At 39.6% G+C, this 25,295-nt stretch overlaps 2 protein-coding genes across 3 annotated transcripts; both read left to right on the top strand.

Annotated features, from left to right (window-relative positions):
• Nucleotides 1-1,934: 1,934 nt before the first annotated feature.
• On the top strand, nt 1,935-16,485 carry alpi.1 (alkaline phosphatase, intestinal, tandem duplicate 1). 2 transcript variants are annotated; one of them, XM_087173020.1, is made up of 11 exons: nt 1,935-2,248; nt 6,860-6,985; nt 8,623-8,738; nt 9,800-9,974; nt 10,953-11,125; nt 12,290-12,424; nt 12,510-12,585; nt 13,022-13,156; nt 13,274-13,465; nt 13,643-13,759; nt 14,988-16,485. In XM_087173020.1, exons 1-11 carry the CDS (start codon nt 2,200-2,202, stop codon nt 15,260-15,262), a joined length of 1,569 nt encoding a protein of 522 aa, XP_087029146.1. In that variant the 5' UTR covers nt 1,935-2,199; the 3' UTR covers nt 15,263-16,485. The 2 variants fall into 2 exon arrangements, with proteins under 2 accessions (XP_087029146.1, XP_023258459.1); XM_023402691.2 differs by lacking the exon at nt 1,935-2,248 and adding an exon at nt 5,964-6,136.
• A 1,768-nt stretch (nt 16,486-18,253) lies between these two features.
• LOC111652433 (alkaline phosphatase-like) lies at nt 18,254-24,959 on the top strand. The gene is made up of 11 exons (XM_023402697.2): nt 18,254-18,371; nt 18,913-19,029; nt 20,473-20,588; nt 20,986-21,160; nt 21,541-21,713; nt 22,106-22,231; nt 22,342-22,411; nt 22,795-22,929; nt 23,322-23,513; nt 23,642-23,758; nt 24,405-24,959. The coding sequence occupies exons 1-11, from the start codon at nt 18,296-18,298 to the stop codon at nt 24,674-24,676; spliced, it is 1,569 nt and encodes a 522-aa protein (XP_023258465.1). The 5' UTR covers nt 18,254-18,295; the 3' UTR covers nt 24,677-24,959.
• The last annotated feature ends 336 nt before the right edge of the window (nt 24,960-25,295 follow it).

Genomic DNA, 25,295 nt, shown 5'->3' with positions numbered 1-25,295 from the left:
CAAACCAAAGTGGTGGACCAATTGAATGTCAGAGCAACATTTTCATCTCTGCAACTACACCACCAACATGACTACAACTTTCAAGAAATCTTGGCAAGGCCTCAGAGAGAGAGAAAGAGTGATACACTTTCTCGGTTTATTAGGTGAGTAACGGGTGCTGAGAGTAGCAGATAAAGTCCAAACAGTTAGCAAATATACAGAAAACAGACAAAAACAATGCTGGGACATCTATGTTTCCTCTATAACATTTATTCTGGATCAGTGAAGTTTGAGACGCTTGGATTATTGCTTGACCACACAAGTTATCATGGTGATATGACCTTGTCACTAGCCATTGTACAACAGTAACATGGTAGATTAGTCATCTATTGTGAAAATGATTCTGTAGCTCAAGGGGATGACGCAAGTGGGGAACGTAGCAGAGAGAAAAAAAAGGTTTCTGTTGTTGCAGTGCCTAACAGGTCATCTTTCAGTTTACTTAAATGTGAATTAAAAATTCATCTACAGTGCATGCAGTCCCCTGGGTGGTCCACAAGAAATGTCAACTGCATGGCTTATTGGTAATCCATGCATGAATGTGTGACCTGAATGCCCAGTTTGTAAATGTAAGTGAATGGCTCTAAACTAGCTAGTGAGAGAAAGAAGCAGTCCATCTCACAGCAGTTCTGCTGAAAGGCTCCGTCTGGTCAGTACCTGGCGGACGCTGACGACGCTGAAGAGGATGTTTTTGGATAGGGGCCTGCCTAGGAAAATAAACCTATGTCTGACCTCAAGCGCCAGTCGCGGAGTCTCCTCACCTCACCACCTGACACAGTGTTCCTCCCACAAGCATGAGCATCACTCCTGGGTGGCCATGCAGGAAAAGGGAACTCTCTTTGGCATCCTTTCAAAAGGGAAAACAAAAGCTATGAGGAAGAAGAGTAAAACTCCAAATGTATGCCGTTTCACCACACAGACTGGACTCCTTCATTTATTAACATTTATCCTCTTGTATTTCATTTACTTTCCCACTGACTACAACAAAAACTGATTTATTAGTCTTTTTTTGCGCATTGTTCTATGGCAACTGTTGGATGTTTCTTGTGTTTTTGCCCGGTCTTGTCCAAGGTCTTGCCAGGTGAGGCAAATAGCAGCTGGAATTGATTTGTTTTGAATGATACTTCTGTATGCTGTAGGAGTGGGATTGCTCTCTCTCACCCCCCCTGTCTTCCCACCTCCCTTCCTCCCTCCCGGCTCTCTTGTTCTCCCTCCCTGAATCTTTCTGTGCATGTGTGATGGCCTCTTAAATGAGGGCTCTTTGATGTGGAGGGGATCTAGGGTAAGCAGAGTGCTTAGTTGAGTGGGAGGCGAGGAATGCGAGGCAGGTAAAATTCCTGTTTTCTCCCATCAGACCATGCTCAACCATCCTGAATACGAATGTGGCTCCCTGGATTTGTTATATAGTTTCTGTCTTCCTGAATAATCCTGGTTTTCAATCAACATTTAGCTCATTAGTACAAGTTTGTTTTCACTTGCCCGTCTTTGTGATGTACAACATATACAGAGTTGTTTATTCCTCTGCATTCCTTAAACCCTTTGTCCCACTTTGACTCCTCTGAAACCTACCCAGACGTTTCCCGCAGCAAACTTAAAAAGCCCAAACCTGTGAGAGCTGACAGACATGTGTCCACAAAGGACTGAGAGAGACAAACACTTTGAGTCGATGCTTTGTGGAGGAAAAAGATGGGCAGCGTGGGGAGGGAGATGGGTCCGCTCTCTGATTTGATGGGTATTTCTGACGCAAACCGGTAAAAAGGTGAGTGCTGCTGGCAGTGCAGATACGCGTGTGTGTGTGTGTGTGTGTGTGTGTGTGTGTGTGTGTGGGTGTGTGTTTTTCCCCCACCTCCTCTGCCTCTATCTCAAACAAAAGATGCAAGCCAAGGCTACAAAATGGTAGCGGTGGAAAGAAAATAAAATTGTTTTCCATCATTCATTTATTACTTCTCTGGACACCTTGGAGGTGAAAAACTTTGCCAGCCATTGTTGCAGAAGGACATAGAGTGGGGTACTGTAATTTTTGGGCATTTTGAGGCTCAAGAAAGCAAGAGACACAGAAAAGGAAGTGGAGCGCCAAGAAGAGTAAAGTGGAGAGAACTGTAACAGTGTTGAAAAAGAGAAGTAAGTCTGACAACTGAAGAGGTTTCAAGGCTCAGAGGCAGGATGATGATGTTGATAAGCTTACTTCTCCTCATTGGATGTGGCCGTGCAGGTGAGTCACAATTTTATATTTGTGATGTTGCTAAGAAAGTGAGAAAGAGGGTGAAGGTTAGCATACCAACAGCCATATGCAAAGACTTGATGTGGTCGCAATTTGCCCATGAAAGCTTTTTTTTATAACATGATGTCAAATGCAATATATTCTTCAAACTCTCACAGTAAAGCTGGAGCTAGGAGCCTGGATATGAGTTTACTGCAATTTACTTTTTTCCATGTCATAACTTGTAGGTCTGAAGTCAGACTTAACAAAACATCCACAATTATTACACATCACAGAGAGTTACACTGGCATGTTTACACACACACACACACACACACACACACACACGCACGCGTTGTCTTTCTAATACACACATAAACCTTTCTTTCAATCTCACCCGTGCTCACATCTCATGCATCCCTACTCCATCATTTCACATGCACACACACACACACACACATGCTATAGCCTAATTAGGATAAACTCCATATTTCCTTTATGAGTCCAATTAAAAACTAAGATGGGCCATTTCTCAAAGCTGTCAGACTGTTTGATGTCTAGGTGGCAATCTCTTGCTGAAGCTGCTGTGAGTAGCTGCCTTGAGTTGGGATGTGGGTCTCTCTGTATTTCACTTCTAATTGTCCCCCAATTGAGTTGCATGGCAGCAGTAAAACCTTTTATGACTGTCCTTCCAACTATTCAGAGATGGGATCTCAGCACTTCACATAAAAATGAGTTACATCATTTATGGTGCCTCCTTAAAGTGAACTAGATATAGTCTTCATCTGTCTTCTGGATGTCACTCTGAGTATGTGTTTGAGGGAATGGGGTTCATGTTTGTGCTGAGGCCAAACTAGATCACAGGCATCATTGCAGACCCTCGTTTAATTGTTCCACCAGAGCTGTCTCTGTGTTTATTGTGTTAAAGATCTGGCAGTCTTTCTGTGCCTTCCCTCTTTCTTTCCCTACTCTATGCCGGATTCTTTCCTTTCTTTAAAATACCATAGCAAGCATCAACTACTTTCACTATCAATATCCTTGACCCAATCTCTCTTTCCTCTTGCTCATATCTGAAAAAAAATCCTGTTAAAAGCTATCTTTTAAAACTCAGGGAAAAGATTTGGCTCTGAATGTGTGGTCTGGCACCACCCACATGTATATCCTCGCTTTGACAACCTGAACCTAAACATTTCCCTCCATGAGTTGTAATCTAGACCCAAAATCTGGCTAACCACTGTAATTTACAGAATCCATAGGTTAAAGGATCCCATCATGTTAAGAGGAGTGGGGAGGGAAGCAGAGGGGAAAATAACATTTCTAATTAACTTGTAGTGGAGTCTGACTCAGGGTCCAGATGCTGGAATGAGGGGGTGCTTGTGTGTGTGAAGAGGTATGTGTGTAACTGTAAAACCAGTGTATATTTCCAATTCTTTAAAAAGCTCTGTTTTTGGTTCTTTGCAAATCAACCATATAGTGTAGGGCAGCTATTGCAAGGAACTTAGCCATAAAAAGTCATAAATCTACACATATACTTCCCTTTACATGGTTGCCCTTCCACTTTTGTCAATATTAGACAGTGGACACTACATAGCTCATGGGAAGTGAGGGGAGAGAGGAATGGAGGATCATAAGTCCCCAGATGGAGTCAAACTGGAAACGCTGTGATTACATGGTCAGTGTCATCGTGCTTAAACCTCAGCATGTCCCATTACTTTTTGTGCATTTCTACCTTTATTTCATAACAAATTTCACAACCTCAAATCTGATTGAAACACAGGAAGTCACAATTAAATACAGTTATTGTCATGACTGTTTGGACTGTTTTGGCAACAGTTGGTAGTGGTAGTATAACATGGATAATATAGATTTTTCTTTAGCAGCCTGGATCCTACAGTATATATTCATGAAGAGGTTTTTTTGTTTTATTTTGTTTTTGTTAGGTGGAACAGGTCTTCTGTTTAGGCACACCACACGATGAAGAACCCCCCCACCCCCCCAACTGTACAGTTTCCTCTGCTTCGTGATCTCGATAGTGAACACAAATCACCATCTGCTACACTATAAATATCCCATATAAACTCACTCTCAATCGGAAGCCAGGAAAATGTGTAATTTTTTTTCTTACCAGCATGTATCTCGTTACAGCTCCTGCATGCTTGTAGTCATGACTATTTTGCTTGGTGGAATAAATAGATGAAATATGTTTTTGCTGTCAACAGGAATGGTAGATAACCACCCCATGGAGATAGGTGAATAAGTGATTGTATTTTTTTAATACATGCTATATCAAGTTATATTTATTATGTATAATCTGAACATGAGACTGGATCAGAGGTATACGGCATTAACTTTAGATACTGAATGTTCTGTTACTGAATTATATATAAATTATACATTTGGACTAGATTTCTTAAACTGTTGTGCTTTGCTTTGTTTTTGTTTAGTCCTCTCAATTCCCAGGAGTTCACTGCCTTCCCATAAGCATTTAAGCTTGCCATATAATCAGCCCACAAAAGCGCCTAAGCACCTTTCGGTGGATGGATGATCCATGCTGAGACCTAAAACAGCCACCAGGTGTTTACGCTTGTCATGCAGGAAACTAATTTGACTTTCCCAACATAAGCGAGACTTTCTCTCAGGGGCAGGCCCATAACAAATGGACAGACAGACAGGCCTCCACAAGTTTTCCTCGCTTTAGCACATTGCTGCCGGTATTTCCAGTTCATGTGGTGTGGGCTACATCATGTGAGGCCTCCTTACCCAGATTGCTGCTATGATTTTATTGCACTCTTGATTAGGCACATGTGACTAACTGCAAACCCCTGTTGGCAACGGGTGAGTGGTTGGCAGAAAGCAGAGGTCTTCCAGAGCTCTCAATTGTAACGAGATTCAGCCTCGCGGGTTCAGGAGGCGAGAGAGCCGTTCGCTGGGAATTTGATTCTTCTGGTCAACTGTTGTGTTTGCGTAGAAGAGAGACATTTTTATTCTGCAGGCGGTCTCCACTACCTCACGAAAGAAAAATGCTAAACCCACTTTACTTCCCATGGAAAAACAGCCAAGTTGACTTGGAGAGAGAAAGAAATTATTGGGGTCTTTTAAATGCAAAGAATTCTGAGGGGGGGGGGGGGGGGTGGAGGAAATGTGACCATTTTCCTGACATGAAGAGCAGAGCACATCAAAACTCAATCATGATATTCTGAAGAATAGGTTGGACCTTGTTTCCTTTCTACCCTTGGACTGTTTTTTCCAGTGGATGGGGGGAAAGAAATGGAAAGAGACATGGTTATGATTTGTGTCATGATGGATGCCAACACAAATTGGGCAGCTATTTTTTTCTCTCCCAGTTAAATGGGCTGCTGCATAAAAAGACTCATTATACATTTACCACATCAAAGGAACATGTAAATGTCTATCGTGCACACTTCAAGGAAAAGGGGTAGAACTATGTTAAAGCAACCTTTTAAAACAATACAAAGGGGGTGGTGCATTTTGATGAATCAAAATGAGTAGAGGGGCTGTGATGCTACGGCACTCTTGTGTGGTCCTTGCTCTGTCTCTTTTTCTCTCTCTCCCCTGGCTCTTCCTCCCTCTCTTTCATTCTCTCTTCCTTCTTTTGTGGCTCTAAGCCTATGAGCTGTCGTGGGCCCTTCCTTACTACACACCCAGCGGGGCTTTAAAAAGGAAGGGCCAGAGGTCTTAGCAGCCACACACACTCTCTTTCTGTGCCTCTGCCTGTCGGTCTCGGCGTGCTGCTCTGAAAGCCGGCTGTGTCAACCTCTCCAGCATCCAGGTTGCTTGGATTAGAGATGCAGACACCACAGCGCAGGGCCCCCAATCTCCTGCTCATCCTTCTGTGCCCCATTCTGCTGGCTGTGGGCCGGGCTGCTGTGGAGAGCCAAGGTGAGGACATGACAGAGTTATTATTGCTGCCTGCGGTTGGGATATTAGTAGCACTTTGTGGGCAAACAAATGGACGCACAGAGGGATTTAACCAGGTAACCTCAACCTGGGAAAGGATGAGTGTGTGAGGACAGACTGTGTTTGAGAACGTCAGCTGCAGTGGCCCACGAGCACGTACGCAGGTGTGTAGGTGTATGGAGAGAATGTGTCGGTTTAGATGCACAAAAGAGTGTGTGAGTATATTTTTGCCTGTGTCTACCTGTTTATGTAAAAATGTGGGGTGGACTGTTTGTCTTTCCGTTGTTTTGGTGTGTGGCCGGAGGAATGTTCCTTTTAGACTTCCTTCACAGTGAGCCTCTCAGTGGGCATGAACAGACAGACACCAAAGTCTCTTCTTGGTTGTTTTTTGTCATTTTGACACCTCTGGAGGAACCCCTTTTCTTGTGTACCCTGAAGGCAAAATATAATTCAAAGTGTCAGAGAAAGGCAGAGAGAGATACATGAGCATGCAGACACCCACTGACACACTTGAATTCACTTGAAGCTTTTGTGCACCAGAGCTTTACCAATCCACACAATGCAAACGCCACACTCATACTAAGCAGTGAACATCACACACATGCCTCGTTCTCTACCTGTGAAACCTCTGAAATCCACCCGGCTCCATCCATACTCCCCACGCACTCATCTAATTCTCTATCTTTGTGTGTTTCCATGGAGCAGCACTGTATGAACTTGAGAAGGAGCCAGCTTATTGGGATGCTCAGGCAAGGGCAACACTGGATGCTGCACTGAAACTCCACCCTCGGAATCACCGGGCCAAGAACATCATCCTCTTCCTCGGTGACGGTAGGTCATGCTATTATTATGGAACCTATAACAGCAAACATTAAGTCCTGACTCGGTTGTAGGTGAGGTTTTGACAGCTACTGAATGACAAATACAGCTCAACATGCAGCAGAGCTCAAGTGTGTTGAGTTACAGCGGGTTTGCTGTGCTCAGAATGGATAGAGGGAAAGTAGCTTGGACAGTGGACTGTGTATGAGAAGTATCTAGATTTGTAAAGACCAATGAGCCAATGGTTGTCATAAAACTGGACAGCTGTGGTGATTTGTTCAAATGCTCAAAATAAATTAAGTTTACTTAGATTTAACAAGCAAAGAGTTGTGTGGGTAATGACTGTCTGTTGGTTTATTTTAAACATAAAAAGTATTTTTCTACGTATTTTTAATTGCATAAAAATCAGTTTTATGGTAACAGTGCATCATTTGACAAAACATCATTACTATGTGACTCAACAGTTCCTCTTAGTTCCAGCATCTTTCCGCTCATTGTTGTGGTTCAATCTTATCTGTATGGTTCACTTTGAGTGCTCTCATCAATGGCATTTCCAACACAGTGTTCAGCTGTTTGCAGCAAACTAATAATGTTGTAAGGCAGTGATAAACAACTTATTTTGTTGTGTAGAGATTAGGACTTCTTGAAGATGATATTTTTAGGAGCTAAGGTAGTAGAGTGACAATTAAGGTGACAATACTAATTAGTGCAGGGCGCGGTTGTCACTCTGAATATGCTGACGTGCCACATCTCTCATCCTTCTGTAGTAAAGTCTGGCATTCACTGACTTGTCACACGTGTGATATATTTACAGCTGGTGAGGCATGAAAGTAATTTTTGTGAGGCAGAGATTTAAGAGTGCTCTTTTCTGTTAACTACTAGAATATCTGCTTTAAATCAAACCTTCTTAGTTATATTTCTGGGTGGTCGGGGCTGAGTTTTCTTTGTGCATCTCATCTGTAATGCCCTGCCCAGAGCCTGTGATGTTTAAGGGAGAGCGCAGTGCATCACAGCGACTTGGGCTTCTTCAACTAGGGCTTTTCATGTCACGAGTGGGAACCACATACAGAAAATAGTTTTTGAAAAAGTGATCAAAAGGTATATATTGTATCTTGTATGTAATACATGCTGAATAGTTACTTAGCAGTATCTGTATAGGAAAATGTTCTACAAATAATGGTCTGAATAGTTGCCTGGTAGAGTCAGTTTTGGCCTCTGTGATGAATTTGCTTGAAAATGTGGTTCTCCTAGAAAACCACTGCTTTAACTGCCCCGTTCATTTGTGGATTCAGTTGAGGTTAATGACCTTGCCATGTTTTGACTTTGTTTGCTGAGGGAATTACTGAATCAGTGTTTTTCCTCAGTATGGCAGTTATAGTCTGAGATTTTAAAACAAACACATTATAATATTTCTGGTCTGGATTCTAATGTTGAGAAATTTGACAGAGAACAGTTCATTAAATCATTGCTCTGTGGGGTTAGAACAGTTCAACTTTCAAAAACAACATGTGAATATGAACACATTCGTAGATGCTTAAAACATTTGCATCTTTAATTTGTCATTCAACATGTCAGTAGACTCAGATGAAGCTAAACTAAATTTAGCCAGAGCATATCAATGATTGCACCTTTAAATCGTTCTCTCCCAGGTATGGGTGTGTCTACAGTGTCGGCAGCTCGAATCCTGCGAGGTCAGATGGAGGGTGCATCAGGGGAGGAGACGGTGCTGGCCATGGACACCTTCCCATATCTGGCCCTGTCTAAGGTCTGACCTGTTGATCATCTGCCCCTATTCCTCAACTAGTTCAAAATGTGGACTGCAATTCTTGTCTGCTATAGTCCAATGAGTACCTTTATCATTCACTACATGCACCATTTAAAGCTTTACGATTTAATTACCCAGTGTTTTTTTTACTGTTCATTTTTTTCCACGGTTGGTGCCTAAAAATTTTACCCTCAGTAGTATTTTGGGATGAAAATAAACATATTCATAATTTACCAGTGAATACCTGTACATGTTCCATGCCTGTTTATAGTTTAACATTTATTATAGCATTTAATAGTGAAAGCTTTTTCTACCACATGCTTAAGTTTATTTGTAAGTTTAAATGGGACAAAGGACAGTAATAATGACAGTGTGAGTTCATGCATATAAATAAATATCTGTGGTTGTTTGGTAAATCAGTACAGCATGACACACAAGAGAAAGAGTTTGAGTGAGAGACAAACAGAAAGACGCAGGGGGAAGGGGGGGGGGTCAGTGGTTTAGTGTGTATGTCAGTTTTCCACATGCTTTCTTCTTGTAACATGTAACATCTTGCCTCATACCATCCTGCTCTTTTAAGGTGAAAGAGCATCAAGGATTTAGCTAAATCAACACTTTAAGTGAAAATGCTGACATTATGGTAAAACAGATTGAAAGTCTTACAAAAGTTCAATTCATTCTTGTGGCCAAGCATAATTCAGTTTGTTTGGTGTCTCTGTGTTCTAACCTATAATCAAACAAGATTTTGCATTTGCTCATTCAAGAAAAATGCACAATTTTCTGGTTGAGTTAATGTTGTAGACCTTTCCCAGGAATATCCTCTGCCTGTTGTACAAGACTAGTTTTACACATATGAACGTAGCAACAGTGGTTGATAGTCTCCCTGGTTTAAGTGTGCCACCTACAAAATCTCCCATTGTTCCCATTTCACACTACTTGAGTGACAGTTCACCTCTGCTCAGCACCGAGCAACAAACAAGGAGAGACATTTCATTTTCTAAAAGGGAAATGCTGTTTATTTTGGTTCGGTCTTTAATTGTGTTTGTGTTTCTACTCCACAGACCTACAGTGTGGACAAGCAGGTAGCAGACAGCGCTAGCACGGCTACAGCCTACCACTGTGGAGTGAAGGCCAACGCTAAGACAGTAGGACTCAGCGCCAATGCAGTGGCCTACGAGTGTAACACCACCTTCGGTAACGAGGTCTACTCAGTATTACGACGCGCAAAGGCACAAGGTAAAGACAGTGAATACTTTGGCTAAGTAGTGGGTGGGCAGTGTAATGGAAAAGTGAACTGCTCTGAATTACATTCTTATATGAAGATACACACTGACCGTATCAGCCATAATATAAATATGAGGAATAAAACAATCATTTGATAAGAATGTTCTCTGCTACTTGAGTGACACCGCTTATGGGGTCAGTGTTCAGAGCATCAACATATAATAATAATAATATTAATAATAATACTAATAATATATAATATAGGAGATCATGTCACACTGACCAGCCTTCACTTCTGTGGTGGTGGCCATTTCACAAAATGCCATTTGTGTGGGAATATCTAACTACTCATTATGTGCAACAACATTACATATATGTTATGTTTGCTATGTGTTAATTTGCCTTTATGTGTCTCTGTCTCATTATGTCAGTGTAGTACATAGCAGAGTAATAATACAGTAGCTATAAATACCTAGGTTACATCGTGTTTAAGAAATACTGATGTGTTTGTTTAATTTTTTCTTATGAAGCTGCAAAGCTTTGATATATTTTATTGGAGGCAATAGGCAAGTTAAACCTCAATGGTTGAAGCCCAAAAAGCAAAGTTTTCAGAGGGCAAGTTCATTTGCATTTTAATAGAATTATTAACTATTTGAATCACAAACAAGGAATGCTTTTGAAAAAATTCTCACTTATTCATTGCTGTGGCAGCAGGCTTAATAACTTTCCTGCAGAGTAACAAGTTCTATGACTCTTTTATTTTCTACTTCTTCCACTGGGCTTCATTATTTGGCCAGAAAAGACTCCAGGGCTGTGGCTACACGCACTGAGAACTGAACAAGTGTCATTATTTCTTCATCCAGGGTAGTCTGTCTCCAAGAGATCTTTGAATGCAATCTGAATCAGTGCCACTCAAATAAACAAATTCACACTGTGTTTATTTTATTGTCAACACTCTTATGATTTGAGTGTGTCTCTGCCTTGTTCCAGGTAAATCAGTTGGTATAGTGACAACCACTCGTGTCCAGCACGCCTCCCCAGCTGCTGCCTATGCACACTCTGTCAGCCGAAGTTGGTACAGTGATGCAGATATTCCCTTCAGTGCCCGCAAACAGGGCTGCATCGACATTGCCACCCAAATGGTCACCAATGTTGACATTGATGTATGTAAGAACAATTCCATTTGGCACTTTTTATTATTACAAAATAAGTTATTTGATTCGTTCAATTTAAGAAACACTACGTATATTATTATTGTACTACAACTCTATTGAAATGATTGTGCTTATCTAAAATAGTAGTCCTGTTTTGATTATTTTATTTTCGGATGGATAATGCAATGTCATTTTATCTTACTTTATATTGCTCAGAAGTAAATGAGGGACATTATTGGAATATGACTCATTTTATTTTCAAAGTTCAATCAGATCACAAGGACTTTGACCTGGTTAAATGATTAAAGACAGTACAAGACAGCTGTAGGATAGACAGACAAGGTGCAGGGGCAAAAAAATAAAACAAGAACAGGACGGGACCTTAGAGAATAATGCATGCAAGGTATGTGTCGAAGACTTATATTCAAAAATAGTTCAGTTTATTTTAGATACATGACATTATAATTTTTGTTTTGTTTTGTTTTTTTGATTTTTTAAAACAAACAAACAAACAAAAAACCATTGACTAAAATGTAGAAAAGTTAGAAGTTATAAAAAGTTTTTATGCTATGCTGGTGGTTGCCCCCACTTCTATGATTACTGGTTGAGTATTTATGCACATTTAGTTTTATGCCACACTTATAGCACATCACTAGACTACTTCATGGGTTCACTTTAGGCCTACACAGTGCACCAAGAAAACAGACTGTATATGGTCTTGGTTTAAATGCCGTGAGCTCATGCTGCTCTGTGCTAATAGCTTGTAACAGTTTTTATTGTGCTGTGATGTTTTCATGTTGTGACAGAGAACTCTTTCTTCTACAACACAACAGTTACTTGATGACCAGCAGCTTTCTGAAAATAAAAGCTTTTATAAAATTAACAGTGAAGACATCCAGTTTGCTCGTTGTCTGACAAGGTTGCTGTGCAATGCAGCGTTTTTTAACCATACAGATGTGGACGTCCACATTGGAGTATGCCATACTTGGGTCTTATATCTGATATCCACATCAAATACACACAGATCAGTTTTGATTTACACACGTCTGATGGAAAATTAATATAATTAACTACCTTAATTAACCCCTGCCCTGTTTTGTTAATACCTTATAGTTTGTATAATGATTTGATTGATTTGTGTAATGATTCCATCGTGTCTGGTATTCCTTTAAGGTGATTCTGGGGGGAGGGAGGATGTACATGACACCAAAAGGTACCCCAGACCCAGAGTATCCTACCTCCAACTCTCGCAAGGGTGACCGCAAAGACATGAGGAACCTCATTGACGTGTGGCTGAAGGCTAAACCAGTAGGATCATTTAATACGTAGATATTGCCACATCTTGCAAAGATGAGCAGTCACAGATTCATGTGTTGTCTGATTTGTGTTACAGAACAAGAAGTCACACTATGTTTGGCACAGGAAGGAGTTTGATGAGATTAATGCTAAAACTACTGACCGGCTCATGGGTGGGTATGCAGACATGTTAACACACAATCAGGTTACTCAGTATATAAAACACACTACTGACACCATACACATGGTACACAAGACTGATAGACAGGTATGGGTGTAACATTTGTATCTCCACATTACTCAGGTGATGACATTTCTTATGTAAGTTATAAAACCTTATCAAGAGTATTCCAGTAAGGCCAACTTTCATCTTTACAACCATGTAAAGTACTGTGGTGTTCTGTAAAGTCAAAATTTGCTGGTATTATCACCCCTTACTACAATAATAAAATAATGACAGTGATGACATGTTCTGTTTTAGATCTGTCCTGCATTTAAAAGTGTTCTCCAAAAGACAACAATTAAGTCTTTGGCTTGTATTCTGTTATCTTATCAATCATTCTGTATTATGTGTTTGCTTCCTTCCTTCTTTTTTGTATGTGATCCCAGGTTTGTTTGAGCCAAAGGACATGAGATTTGAGGTTTTCCGGAACGGCTCTCGAGACCCCTCCATTGTGGAGATGACAGAGAAGGCCATTCAAATCCTCAGCAAGAATCCCAAAGGATACTTCCTGTTTGTGGAAGATGAGTATTATATCAACAGTCTTCTAACTTAAGAACTCATCATTATCAGCATCATGACGAATTATGGTCAAGATTGAATGAATGAACTAATTCAGTTGCTTTGTGGTGTTATTGTACGAGGGAGAATTGATCATGGTCATCATGATGGCATTGCCAAGCTGGCTCTAACGGAGGCTGTGATGTTTGACCGAGCCATTGAGCGCGCTGCACAGCTAACCAAAGAATCTGATACACTGACTGTGGTTACTGCTGACCACTCCCACGTCTTCACCTTTGGTGGTAACACACCTCGAGGGAATCCCATCTTTGGTAAGCCTTAAATGTTGGCCAGAAACCTGAAATTCAGAAAGTGTAGGGGGAGGAAAATGTAGATGCAAGCCATACATTTTAGACATTCGTATATGGAGGAGATTTCATAATAATTATTACAATTAAAGATTGACTGATTTATTATTACTCACCCTTTCTGCCATTTTTGCTGTTCAGGTCTGGCACCAAAGAAAGCTGATGACAAAATGCCTTTCACCAGCATCCTGTATGCTAACGGCCCCGGTTATGTCCACATAAATGGAACCAGAGGAAACATCACATTGGTGGATTACTGTGAGTACAAACTAATGCCTTTCAGATGCTGCTCGTCTGTGCCGATGTGTGTACAGACAGCGTGAACTGATGTGGTTAAGGCTGACTCATGCCTGTGTTTTTCTCTGGAAAGCAAAGATGAAATATGATGTTTATGGCACCATGCTGTCTTCTCTTGAGTTCTGTGCACAGGCGCCATTGTGTACATGTAACTGTCCTTTAAAAGGCTGTTTGTGTTTCTTTGTGGAACACTGGACAGCAATGATCTGGTTCCTCCCTCTCCTGTTCTGCACCACTCGCTTTAGTCATTGCATGAGTGTGTATAGTTTAAGAAGGAAATATCTGTATCCCGGGATAAATTACCCTTTTAAAACCCCCAATTTTGTCTGTTTGAATGGACAGGCCTTATTTTATGTTTTTGGAACCAGTAGTTGTGTCTCAAAAGTGCACACTCAACCCATCTGTCACCTCAAGTGAATGTGTAATTACATGTGAGAGAGTCATCTCTCTCTTAATCTATGTATCCATCTGGAGAATCACTGTAAAGGTCAGCATCTACGTTCTGAGGATGACTTGTTATTTTTAGAGATGTAGAGGTATTATTAGTGAAAGAGAATCAGGGTTTCCAACAGACTGTTATAACAAATTATCCAAAATACTGCAAAAGGACCCTTTATCTAGACCACACAAAAGGACTGCAGTTTTTTACATCATAACGTCAAGACATTTTAATACTTGTTTTCCAGCATTGTTTGTTTTTGGGGCGGGAAAAGTTATTTTAATCTTTCAGTACACTTCACTTTAGAAATGTCAGGCAGTAAATCCTGTAATTTTATCAAAAGGACTTAAATTACCTTTTGGGTTTTGAAAAGGTTATAATCAAGTTTAATTAGGTGAATTACAGAAGATTTGCAAAACACCATTTTATGGACAAAACAGCCACAAAAACATCACTGAGGTGAATGTAGAATGTACTCTTAAAGTTATCTAAAGATGCTCTCTGAAGTAGTGAAGTGGTGTATGAACTGACAAACAAAGAGAATCCAGAGCAATCTCTTGTGACAGCAATGCTAAGGCACAATGAAGGAATTAATATGAATTGACATCATGGTTAATTTATGGTGACATAGTCTACTGAAGCATCTGTTTTGTATTTACAATTGATTCTAAGCAGATCTAAGCAGACGATTATCTAAAACAGGGTTTGGTTACATTCTACACTCTCTCATTCTACACTCTTTCTTTCTAGACGATGAGGAGTACATGCAGCAGGCTGCAGTCCCATTGGATGCTGAGACGCACGGTGGAGAGGATGTAGCCATCTACGCCAAAGGCCCAATGGCTCACCTGTTCCACGGGGTGAAAGAGCAGAACTATGTGGCGCACGTCATGGCCTTCGCTGCCTGTTTGGAGCCATACAAAAACTGCCCTCCTCACGCCCACAACCGCACCTCAGCTGGGTGTGTGAACACACCCTCAAGCTTCCTGTTTGGCTCACTTGGCCTCCTCTGGTTGTTCAGATGACCCCCAAACACCCACAACAAAAAACACACAGACTCACTCAGATACATTGTATGCATGCAGCAATACAGACACTTAATGCACTAAACATTCATACAGACACACACATTCACTGTATACACACAAACTGGCAAGTCAGAATGCAGGGATAAACATATACAGTACTGTATAGGATGACTGAAAAATACTCATACTCGCTGATTACTCAGTGTACATCCACACGCACGTGTAATCTACCGTGCATGCAAAATGCAGGCTTAAACATGCATGTAGTATCCCTTTTCAAGTGCATACTAACAAACAGGCAGCCATTGCAGGCTAAAACACATGAAGAGACTATAAGATTTATGCAAAGATTAACATTAATTCACATGCAAACAGTTCTTCAAGAAACACTCCATACAATTGTTTCCATTGCAGACGCATCAGCATTTACAGTATTTTACTATTTCCAACTTGTACTTGCAACATGACTACTAACTTGCACTAACTGGTTCTTTCATTACTTTGGTTAGACTTTTATCCTATTAATATTTTTCAAGTTAAATACAATCTCTGCTAGCATGATCTGCTTGCTTAGAACTACCAAACACTTGCATTTACACATTAATTTGAGGCTTTACCCAGAAAACCTTGAAACCAGCAAGCAAACTGAGGGCTCACTGTTCATCCTGTGCACACTTATACGGGACACACAGCTGTTGATGTACATGGAATAAATGACTATATGACAGTAACATAAACTGGAACTACAGGCCATCATGCCATGCCAAGCTGCCACACCAACAGACCTTACAAGAACTCATGAAGATACTGTACCTCTTTAAGGAGTGAAAAACATGTAGCTTTTAAGATTTTTTTAAGTTTGTACCTTGACCTCATTTGGTTCCAAATAGTAAATCTGTTTTCTGTCAGATTGTCTGTCACTTGATACATTATATAATCTATTTGGATTGTACATGAATGTATTTTGTAAGCAAATATTGTCGATGTATTTTTATATTGTGTTTTTGCAAATATTACTTAAATAAGGATAAAAATACATTTTTCTGGATGGGTCCATTGTCCAGTTCATTATAGAAATAGCAAGATGTTACCTTATTGTAGGTAACACCTTATTTTATGGTTCCCTCTGAAAATTCCCTAAAAAAGAACTGATATTTAACTGTTACATCATTCAATTGTAACTGTTACTTATTTCTAAATAAAGAAATATCAAAGAAAAAGTAGGGCTCTGCCCAGTTACTTTAAATGAGCTATTTGTGAGTTTTGCCATTGCTGCATAGCCAACATGAGGACTAACAGCTGTTTACTTACCAGTCTCGAAGAAATGTTATGAGTTCAGCATCAAACTTCATTCCTTTACTCGCCAAGAACTGTCTCCAGTGATGGAGAAAAACCCATTTGTTTTGCTTCTATTTCTATCACTTCTTTTTTTGTACTTAAGTTAGCATGCTAACCAGCTAGCCCCAGCTCATTGGGACCATCTCGTCACTTTCTGATACCAAGTCACTGTAGGGTCCAGCCTCTTGGCTGAAGCTCTCAGCAAGACTGGTGAGTAAATATTTAATGCTAACATTGGCTATGTAGCAATGGCAAACCTTACAAATAACTCCTTTAACTTAGCTTTTGATTTAAAAAAAAACCAAGCAGTTGTTTTCTATGACCTCATCGGGCTAAACATTTAACACAAGTTAATCCATCTAGAAAATTTTAATTGGATCAGTCACTGTAAGAAACATTCAAGTAAAGATTCCCAACTATAGCAAATTCCACGGCATCAACCTTTAGGAAAAAGTCAAGCTCACAGTATCCTTGAGACAGAATCTGTGAAATGTTGTTCCCATGTCATACTTGTTATCATATACTCGATTTGTATGAATTTTGGCAATGTTTGTCCGAAGGACACATCACACATTGAGTCTTTCAGTCCTGCTCTTATCAGAAAGAAAGGTTTTTGGACTTTTCATAAAGTCAGATTGCTGACAAAAAAAAAAGAAAAAGAAAAAATGGTGCAACCTTGTGCTGGTCTGTCTGAACCACAAGGCCAGTCAGTGCAAGACTGCTGAGGATTTTCAACCACCCTGCTGAAAAGCGTTACACAGATGTGCAGTCAGACCCACCCATATACACACAGACTCACATGTGATCAATTAATTCTGCCACAAATTCATATAAATGGTTGCTGTGTCAGAAAACTATTCAGATGTTGGCTAAATTCTGGCCATCTCAAATATGAGCTGTATGAGATTTGTATAATTGCAAAATAATAAGCAAGATGCCATAAAACCCTGAAATCACCATCATCATCATCAGATGATGATTTATAGTGGCTATAAGACAATAGTTATTAAAACTTCTGCTGGTTAATATTTACCAGATAATGTTCTCTATTCCAGCTGCGTTTGCACTTCAGCTGACCCTGGAACTAATAAGACAAAAATAAAATTAAAAAAACAAAACAGATAATGGATTCATTAAATGACAGTTAAGTTTAATGATTAATAAGTCCCATGGATACATAAAACATACTCCACTTCAAAATAGAATGTATCCTTTTTAGCCAAGTGTACTGAGAAAAACACATATAAAAAGCAATTTAAAATAAAAGATACCAGTCTGTAGTGAACTCAGTGCACAAAGGGACTTTATCCGACTTGAAATTAAGTATTGGGCCTGACATTTAGCTAAAAGCAGCTGGTATGAGAAATCCACACCTTTTCCATCAGAATCATGCTATCATGAGAGATATAACATGGTGGACTACATGCATAAACTCCTGTCACGTGGCATATCATTAATCCCAACCTACACATTTGAATACCTCAAAGAGAATTTAAAGCCTGTTGTTTTTTTAGATGCCAATACACGGTTTACTGCCTCTTCTCCGTGTGTGTGTGTGTTCAATATAATTTCTTTGCTCACTTTGTACGGCTCCTTCATGTGTCCTTTGCTCCTTGGGTGCAGCTATAAAAGGATCTCAGTATGTGTGCACTGCTCCTGTACTTTTTTCCCCATTCACATATAGTCAACACCATGGCCAGCAAACATAAGCTCATTTTCACTGGATTATTGATTTTTATTTCAGTGCAGTCGACATTGTGTGCTTCAGGTAAGAATCTGTTACATGTTGATGCTGACATGTTTCTTCAGAAACTAAGAGTTGCTTTTAGATTTCACGTTGGAATGACACAAGTGGATTTCAAGGAAAACACAAAGACAATGACAGAAGCTTAAGTATATTCAAACTGACTTTTATTTTAAATAATGAAAGAGTTTTGCGGTGGCACCAAAATACTGTTAATCAGTTGGCAATTCTTTTAAATTTGAAACTGATTGAACATGTCGCAGTTGCATGAAAATATACTTACACTAAAATATCATACTTTATATTACAAATCCACCTGTTACAGACACTTTGACATAATTTAATGTAAGATAATATGTAAAAAAAGAAAGTTGCGCATTCAAATTCCATGACAAGGTCGTCTCTCTGATGTTCCTATCTGTTATCAGTTTTCATGGCCATTTTGTTTAGTGTCATCATTCTAGTACAGTAAAAAAAAGAAAAAAAATTGCCTGTCCTTTATTACTTTCCTCACTGTACATATTTCAATTTGCTTTTCATATCATTTTATTTTTCTTGCTTACAGAAGAAGAGCTCCATGCTAGCTACTGGAACAACAAAGGAAGGCAGGCTCTTCACACTGCCATGAACGTTCAGCCGAATCTCCACCAAGCCAAGAACCTCATCCTCTTCCTGGGGGACGGTGAGTCCGGTGAAAGGAGCTCTCTCCCACCATTTAAGACGTTTCTCTGAATTGTGGAACATTTCCTGCTTTTTAGTTCAGTTCGTTTGTTCAGGTGAAGAGAAGCCGACGGAGTTTGAAAGTGGGAGTCTCATCATCTCTGTGGTTGAGTTCACCAAGAGGGAACAAATTGTACTATGTGACCCCAAAAAAGGTTTATGGGTAGAGGGAGATGAATGTTGGCATCTGATCACCAGCGGTTACTACTGCTTGGAAAGCCACGCGTAACAAAATGAACTGAGGCTAAACCACAGCCTTCACTATTCTCTTATTTTTCTGTAACTCATCTGAATGCCGCAAAGAGTTCAAATCACAGCAAAGAGTTCAGACAAGTTCATCATGCATAACTGAACTTTCAGATACCGGTCGCCTGCTTCAATCTTTAAACTGGTGGATGACTGGTTACCAGGTCTTTGATATGCAAGTTACTTGAGATTATAAGTAACTTCTGATAAAAAAAAAAAACTGATGTAGATTAGGCTGTGTGAATGTAAACAAAAACATGTAGCAAAGTGAACTTTTTCCGCCAACAATATTTTCAATCATATCCTGGTTAGACATTTTAACTGTAGCCATGACCCTCGGACCTCACAAAAAAGATAAAGGAGTCGCTCCTTTGCAGTTCCTTCTGCTTACTCAATGATCCAAGATCAGTATTTGGCAACTCCACTGCACAAATTACAAATTTAAAGATGAAGTGTGGATTTATTGTTACAGCTGCCTCCACCCCAACCCACATACGTGCTGATAGCAGCACGTTTTAGATTTTTATCAATGCTTGGGATTGATCAGTAACATTTAACTACCCCATAACTGATATGCTTATGAAAACAAATTGCGTGTTAATGATCCAATGGCCATACTTTTTTATGGAGAAATGACATCTACTGTCATTAACTATAGCTACCAGAAGTAATTTGATGCCCAAGCATTTAACTGATTGGTGTTGAAATACAGCATATGACACATGTGCTGTGACATATAATCATAACATATATGACAATGATGACATGACATTGTTTACATGTAGTTCCTTACACATACTTAAAGTGAGTAAAGAAAATTAATTAATGCTTCTTCCAGTTAGAATCTGTAATAAGTAGTGGAGTGAAAATGCCCAAAGATAAGACAAGGAATGTTGTACAAGATGCCATGGATTTTTCGTGGAATATAAGAAAGTATAATCTGGTTTGTAGAAGAGAAAAAATGTGGAATGCTATCTTTTGCTATATTTGCTTTGCATATCGTCCACCATTTGTGAGTGTAAATAACTTAGATGTCTTTCACCAGCCTTTAAACTCTCACATCAGCTGAGCCTTATGAGGTTCACTGAGCACAATGGCAGCTTTGTGCCTCCCTGGTTGACTTTATCTAACACTCAGGTGTGTTTCCACCTGCTTGCAGGTATGGGGATACCAACAGTGACTGCTGCCCGGATCCTCAAAGGCCAGTTGGCAGGAGAATCAGGGGAGGAAACCAGTCTGGTCATGGATACCTTCCCTCACCTGGCGCTGTCAAAGGTCGGCCCACTCTGACCAGCACATTCACTGCTACATGGGAATGTGTATCTAAACAGTTAAAATCAGGATACCACACATGCAGTTATGCAGTTCACTAACAAACTGACAATATACTTGTATGTTTTGCATATCATGCCATGATGACAGAGTAGCCTGTTATCAGTTCGCTCTTAGTCTTGCACTTGACTTGCAACACAAATCACACCAGGTTTTATAAAATGTCAGTGAATTCTGAAATGTAAGCTGTTTTGTCAGCAATGATGGTGTAAAAATGACAGAAATGGGCAGGACATAGGCAAGTACAATAACTTAAACTCTGCTGCAAAAATGAGGACACACAACTGAAATGTGCTAACACTGTTCATGTTAATCTGTGTGACTGTATTTGGCCCTGCAGACATACAATGTGGACCAGCAGATGCCAGACAGTGCCGGCACAGCCACAGCTTACTTATGTGGTGTGAAGGCTAACTATGGCACCGTGGGTGTCACTGCTGCCACCCCAAGGTCCAACTGTAGCGCTACTTTTGGGAATGAAGTCACATCTGTTTTGCACCGTGCCAAGAAAGCAGGTAGGTATATAGTGTAGCTCCACAAAGCTTTACTTTATAGTGGCTTAATTTAGCCTTGGACTTGGATCAGTTCTGACACTGTTTTAGTCCTTATTGGTGTGTTATTCATTAAGGAGAATTGCACAAACAGAGCAGTATTATTCTGTTATTTCTTTTTTTTTTTTTTTTTTTTTTTGCTGTCACTAAAAAAATGTCTTTTTTACCCAACCTCACTTGTAATTTAAGAACACCATCAAATATGCCCTGAAAAAAATATTTTCAGGACATTTTGCAGTGAACTGTCTTTCTTTCCAAATACACAACAATATGTAGTAAGGTGGAATTTGCATGTTGTCCACAAAAACATTAAATTAATTATGATCACATTGCTCTGTTTTTAGGAAAATCTGTGGGAATTGTCACAACAACTCGAGTGCAGCACGCCTCTCCCAGTGCCACCTATGCTCACTCTGCCGATCGAGGCTGGTATTCTGACTCCGACCTCCCCCCTGAGGCTGTCCAAAATGGATGCCGTGACATTGCATATCAGCTGATTAACAACACAGAGATAGATGTAAGCCTTGATATAAAGCTATATGTGTAACAAATACAGTGAAACAATGAACAGCGAAAAATCTGGGCATGTTTAGTATCTTTAGTCAGTAAACCAGATAAAGCCTCTTCAGTGAGTGGTCAAATGTCTTCAAGACCAAACAGTTACTCTAATTTTCTTTGACTTGCTACTACTTGGTTTTCTATAACCGGGATTACAGAGAATCTCCTTGGACAAATGATAAGACTGTCCAAACTAAACTACTGTCATCCCAAATAATGGTTCACCACTACTTTGATATTAAATCCCACAAACAGTAATCATCATTCTGGATTAGGGAATCTGCTAAGAGCATAAAATATATGGAGTTTGAAATATATACAGTATAAATTGTCACATGTCTCTCAATCCAGGTCATTCTTGGGGGAGGTCGTCAGTACATGTTTCCCAGAGACATACAAGACCCAGAGTATCCACAGTATAAAGGAGACCGAAACGATGGACAAAATCTTGTTACAGAGTGGCATAAGAACAAAAAGGTACATTGTAGATTTTACAAGTGTGCTCATCAGGTTGAGTGATTGAGTTTGAATAAATGTTATTCTCCCTCTGAGGCTGAGTTATTACAAAGTCTATTTATTTCCTACAGAATGCTAAATATGTTTGGAACAAAGCTGATTTTGATGCTGTCAAACCAGCAAATACAGACTTCTTGATGGGTAAGAACTATTATTATTATTATATTATGTCATTGTAATCATTAACAAGGATGCAGATGTTATATGACCCACCAAGCTGTTCGATAGGGGTTCTGCTGAAATTTGTCACATGGCAGAAAATTAATCAGTAACAAGTCTGAAATCATTTATCAAGTAAAATCCTTAAAGGTTTGTGCTTAAATGACCTGAACTGCTGTTGGGTATTTAGGATGAATCTACTGGGTCTCAATGTGAAAGACTGGATACTTTTCTCATTTACAGTCCAGATTTGCAATTTAGAGCAATAAGACAAGTACATTTTTCACAGAAGAGCTCACACATTTTAAAATTTGGCATTTGTTAGATCTTAAAAGATGAGGCCTGCAATTTCTCTCTGCATCCAGGTCTATTTGAGCCCAAAGACTGCCGCTATGAATTGGACCGTGATCCGTCCATGGACCCATCCCTCACTGAGATGATGGAGAAAGCAATAAAGATTCTCAGCAAGAACCCCAAGGGATTTTTCCTCTTTGTGGAAGATAAGTATAACTGTTTTCTGTAGGTCTTCAAAGTATCATTAAATATCAAGTCAGTGTTAAACTGTCAATTCAAAGTGTTCAATGTTCAATTGCTACATCACATTCACTTTCCTACATCTGTAGTGAAAGTACTTATGGTAATTTTAACACCAGTTATCATCATTTTAGATCACAGTTTTTAAATAGTAGATATATCATTGAGGAATCTTTCACTTAGGCCAGATTGTTGAAGTTGCATGATCGTTTTTTTTGTCCCAATCACAGTAATATCTGAATGCATAACATTTATAAATAAGAGGAATGTGACTTAGATTTCAGAAAAATGAAGAATCGCTAATAGGATGGGCTTGCTACTTATGTTCATTTATCAATGACTTCCTTTTGGACCTTAAGTGGGAGAATTGACCATGGGCACCATGGAGGAAAGGCGAAAAGAGCTCTGTATGAGGCTGTTGAGTTTGACCGGGCAATCGGGCGAGCCGCTGAACTCACCAGTGAGCTGGACACCCTGTCTGTGGTCACTGCTGATCACTCCCATGTCTTTGCCTTCGGAGGATATTCTGCGAGAGGAAACTCTGTTTTCGGTAAAATGCACTTTTAGAGTCTGATAAGCCTGAGTTGAGGGAGGTTTTGTAATAAAAAGTGAAAGGCATCTTCTGCTGTTCCAAATTTAAAGAAAACTATAGATACCAATTTGTTCTGTGATTTGCAGGGGTGTCTCGCTCTCTAGCTGATGATAAGAAGCACTTCACCACCGCTGTGTATGGAAACGGACCAGGATACCAGATTGTCAATGGAACTCGCCCAGATATGAATAAGTCAGTTTCATGTAAGTGTGCACTGATAATATTTTGAGAGAAGATAAAGTAATAAAGTAGCTCCATCTGGTGGTGTAACAGGATACATACTGTAGAGGTACAAAGAAACACTGATACACCACCTGCACACTTAATAAAAAATAACTAAATAAATAAAAATCAGATCTTTAAGGCCCTTAAGTGGCAATGTAACATCTTTAACAATCGTCTATATGAAGTGTACCAAGTAATTGTTTGTCAACAACATGTTTGCAGTATTTTCGACAAAAGCTTTAAACATCAGATGACAGAAATATTTTTTCAGCCACAAATAAAAACAGAGGAATTTCTTAATACCAACATAAATAACATATTATATGTGTCAGTGTGATCTACTGAAGGTATAGATGACTGTCTTAACAGATAAGACAATCTGTCCAAAAACTATCCAATTTACAGTTATGCTACAGTAGCTCTGCAAAAAATTTCTAACATTATAACACTCGTAATATGCAGTTTTTGCAGTTTAACTATACTGAATTTAATCAAAATGTCAGATATCCCCTTTTTTAAGTACTCCTCTATGTTCTCACTGTAGATTTGTAATTCATCTTTGTTTATGAACCAGAAAACTCTGATACAGCTAATCTGGTGCTCCTTTGTCCCATTGTCCTTCAGCGGATAATGACTATAAACAGCAAGCTCCTGTCCCTCTGAGTTCAGAGACCCATGGTATAGAGGATGTAGCCATCTTTGCCAAAGGTCCCATGTCACACCTCTTCCATGGAGTCCAGGAGCAGAGCTACATCGCCCATGTCATGGCTTACGCTGCCTGTCTGGAGCCCTACGACAACTGCAAACTGACACCGCCAAACCACGCTGGAGTTATCCACCCAAGCCTGCTACTCCTCCTAATGGGCCTCCTTCTCCTCTCTCTCTGCTCTGTCTAAGTCTGGGATGACAGTTTCCTGGGAATTTGTTCTGAAATTGGATTAACTGTAAAAAAAAAAAAAAAAAAAAATCTTTACGTTGTACTTTTTGTATGGAATTTAAAAGCTGTATAGTCGCACAACTTTGACAACTTCTGCTTGTTCAGATAACCTTGTTGTAAAAAAAAACCAAATAAATATTAGTTATTAGCCTACTGCATAGAGCCATGACTTTTAAGTTTATTTATATGAAAATATAATTGTTATAATATATTTTGAATAAAGGAGTGATTTCTTAATGATATTACATGTTTCAAGGTGTTTCGGGGCGTCGTTTTGCTCTGCTGTGTATAGACCATGCTTGAACCAAGAGTGGATGTTACTCACCTGATGTAAAATAAGAAAATGCAAATGCAATTGGCCCAAACAAATAAGTCATTTTCATCTTCTTCTAGATTCCCATAAGCCTCCTCACTCACCTGAATTTCCAATTTATTTTCATTAGGTTTTCAATCTGTGGGCACAACCTTGTCCTACATCCCAAATCCCCATTCTACTTGAAAGAGTAGCTTGGTGTTGTTCCCTTACACTTTACACATAATGTTAAAATGCTTACTGGACAAAGGGTGGTATATGAATA

Source organism: Seriola lalandi, unplaced genomic scaffold, assembly GCF_002814215.2.
Source record: "Seriola lalandi dorsalis isolate HSWRI2012SDOR001 ecotype SW California unplaced genomic scaffold, Sedor1 jcf7180002053979, whole genome shotgun sequence".
NCBI lineage: Eukaryota > Metazoa > Chordata > Actinopteri > Carangiformes > Carangidae > Seriola > Seriola lalandi.
Note: the sequence above shows the minus strand (reverse complement) of the source record. Positions and strands in the feature narration are given on the sequence as shown.

Excerpts from the sequence above, each read along its gene's own strand:
- alpi.1 (XM_023402691.2), top strand. The coding sequence starts at position 6,043 with ATGCAGACACCACAGCGCAGGGCCCCCAATCTCCTGCTCATCCTTCTG. Across the intron at positions 6,986-8,622 it reads CATCCTCTTCCTCGGTGACG|GTATGGGTGTGTCTACAGTG; the intron begins GTAGGTCATGCT and ends GTTCTCTCCCAG. Across the intron at positions 9,975-10,952 it reads ACGACGCGCAAAGGCACAAG|GTAAATCAGTTGGTATAGTG; the intron begins GTAAAGACAGTG and ends GCCTTGTTCCAG.
- LOC111652433 (XM_023402697.2), top strand. The coding sequence starts at position 18,296 with ATGGCCAGCAAACATAAGCTCATTTTCACTGGATTATTGATTTTTATT. Across the intron at positions 20,589-20,985 it reads CTCACCTGGCGCTGTCAAAG|ACATACAATGTGGACCAGCA; the intron begins GTCGGCCCACTC and ends TTGGCCCTGCAG. Across the intron at positions 21,714-22,105 it reads TTAACAACACAGAGATAGAT|GTCATTCTTGGGGGAGGTCG; the intron begins GTAAGCCTTGAT and ends CTCTCAATCCAG.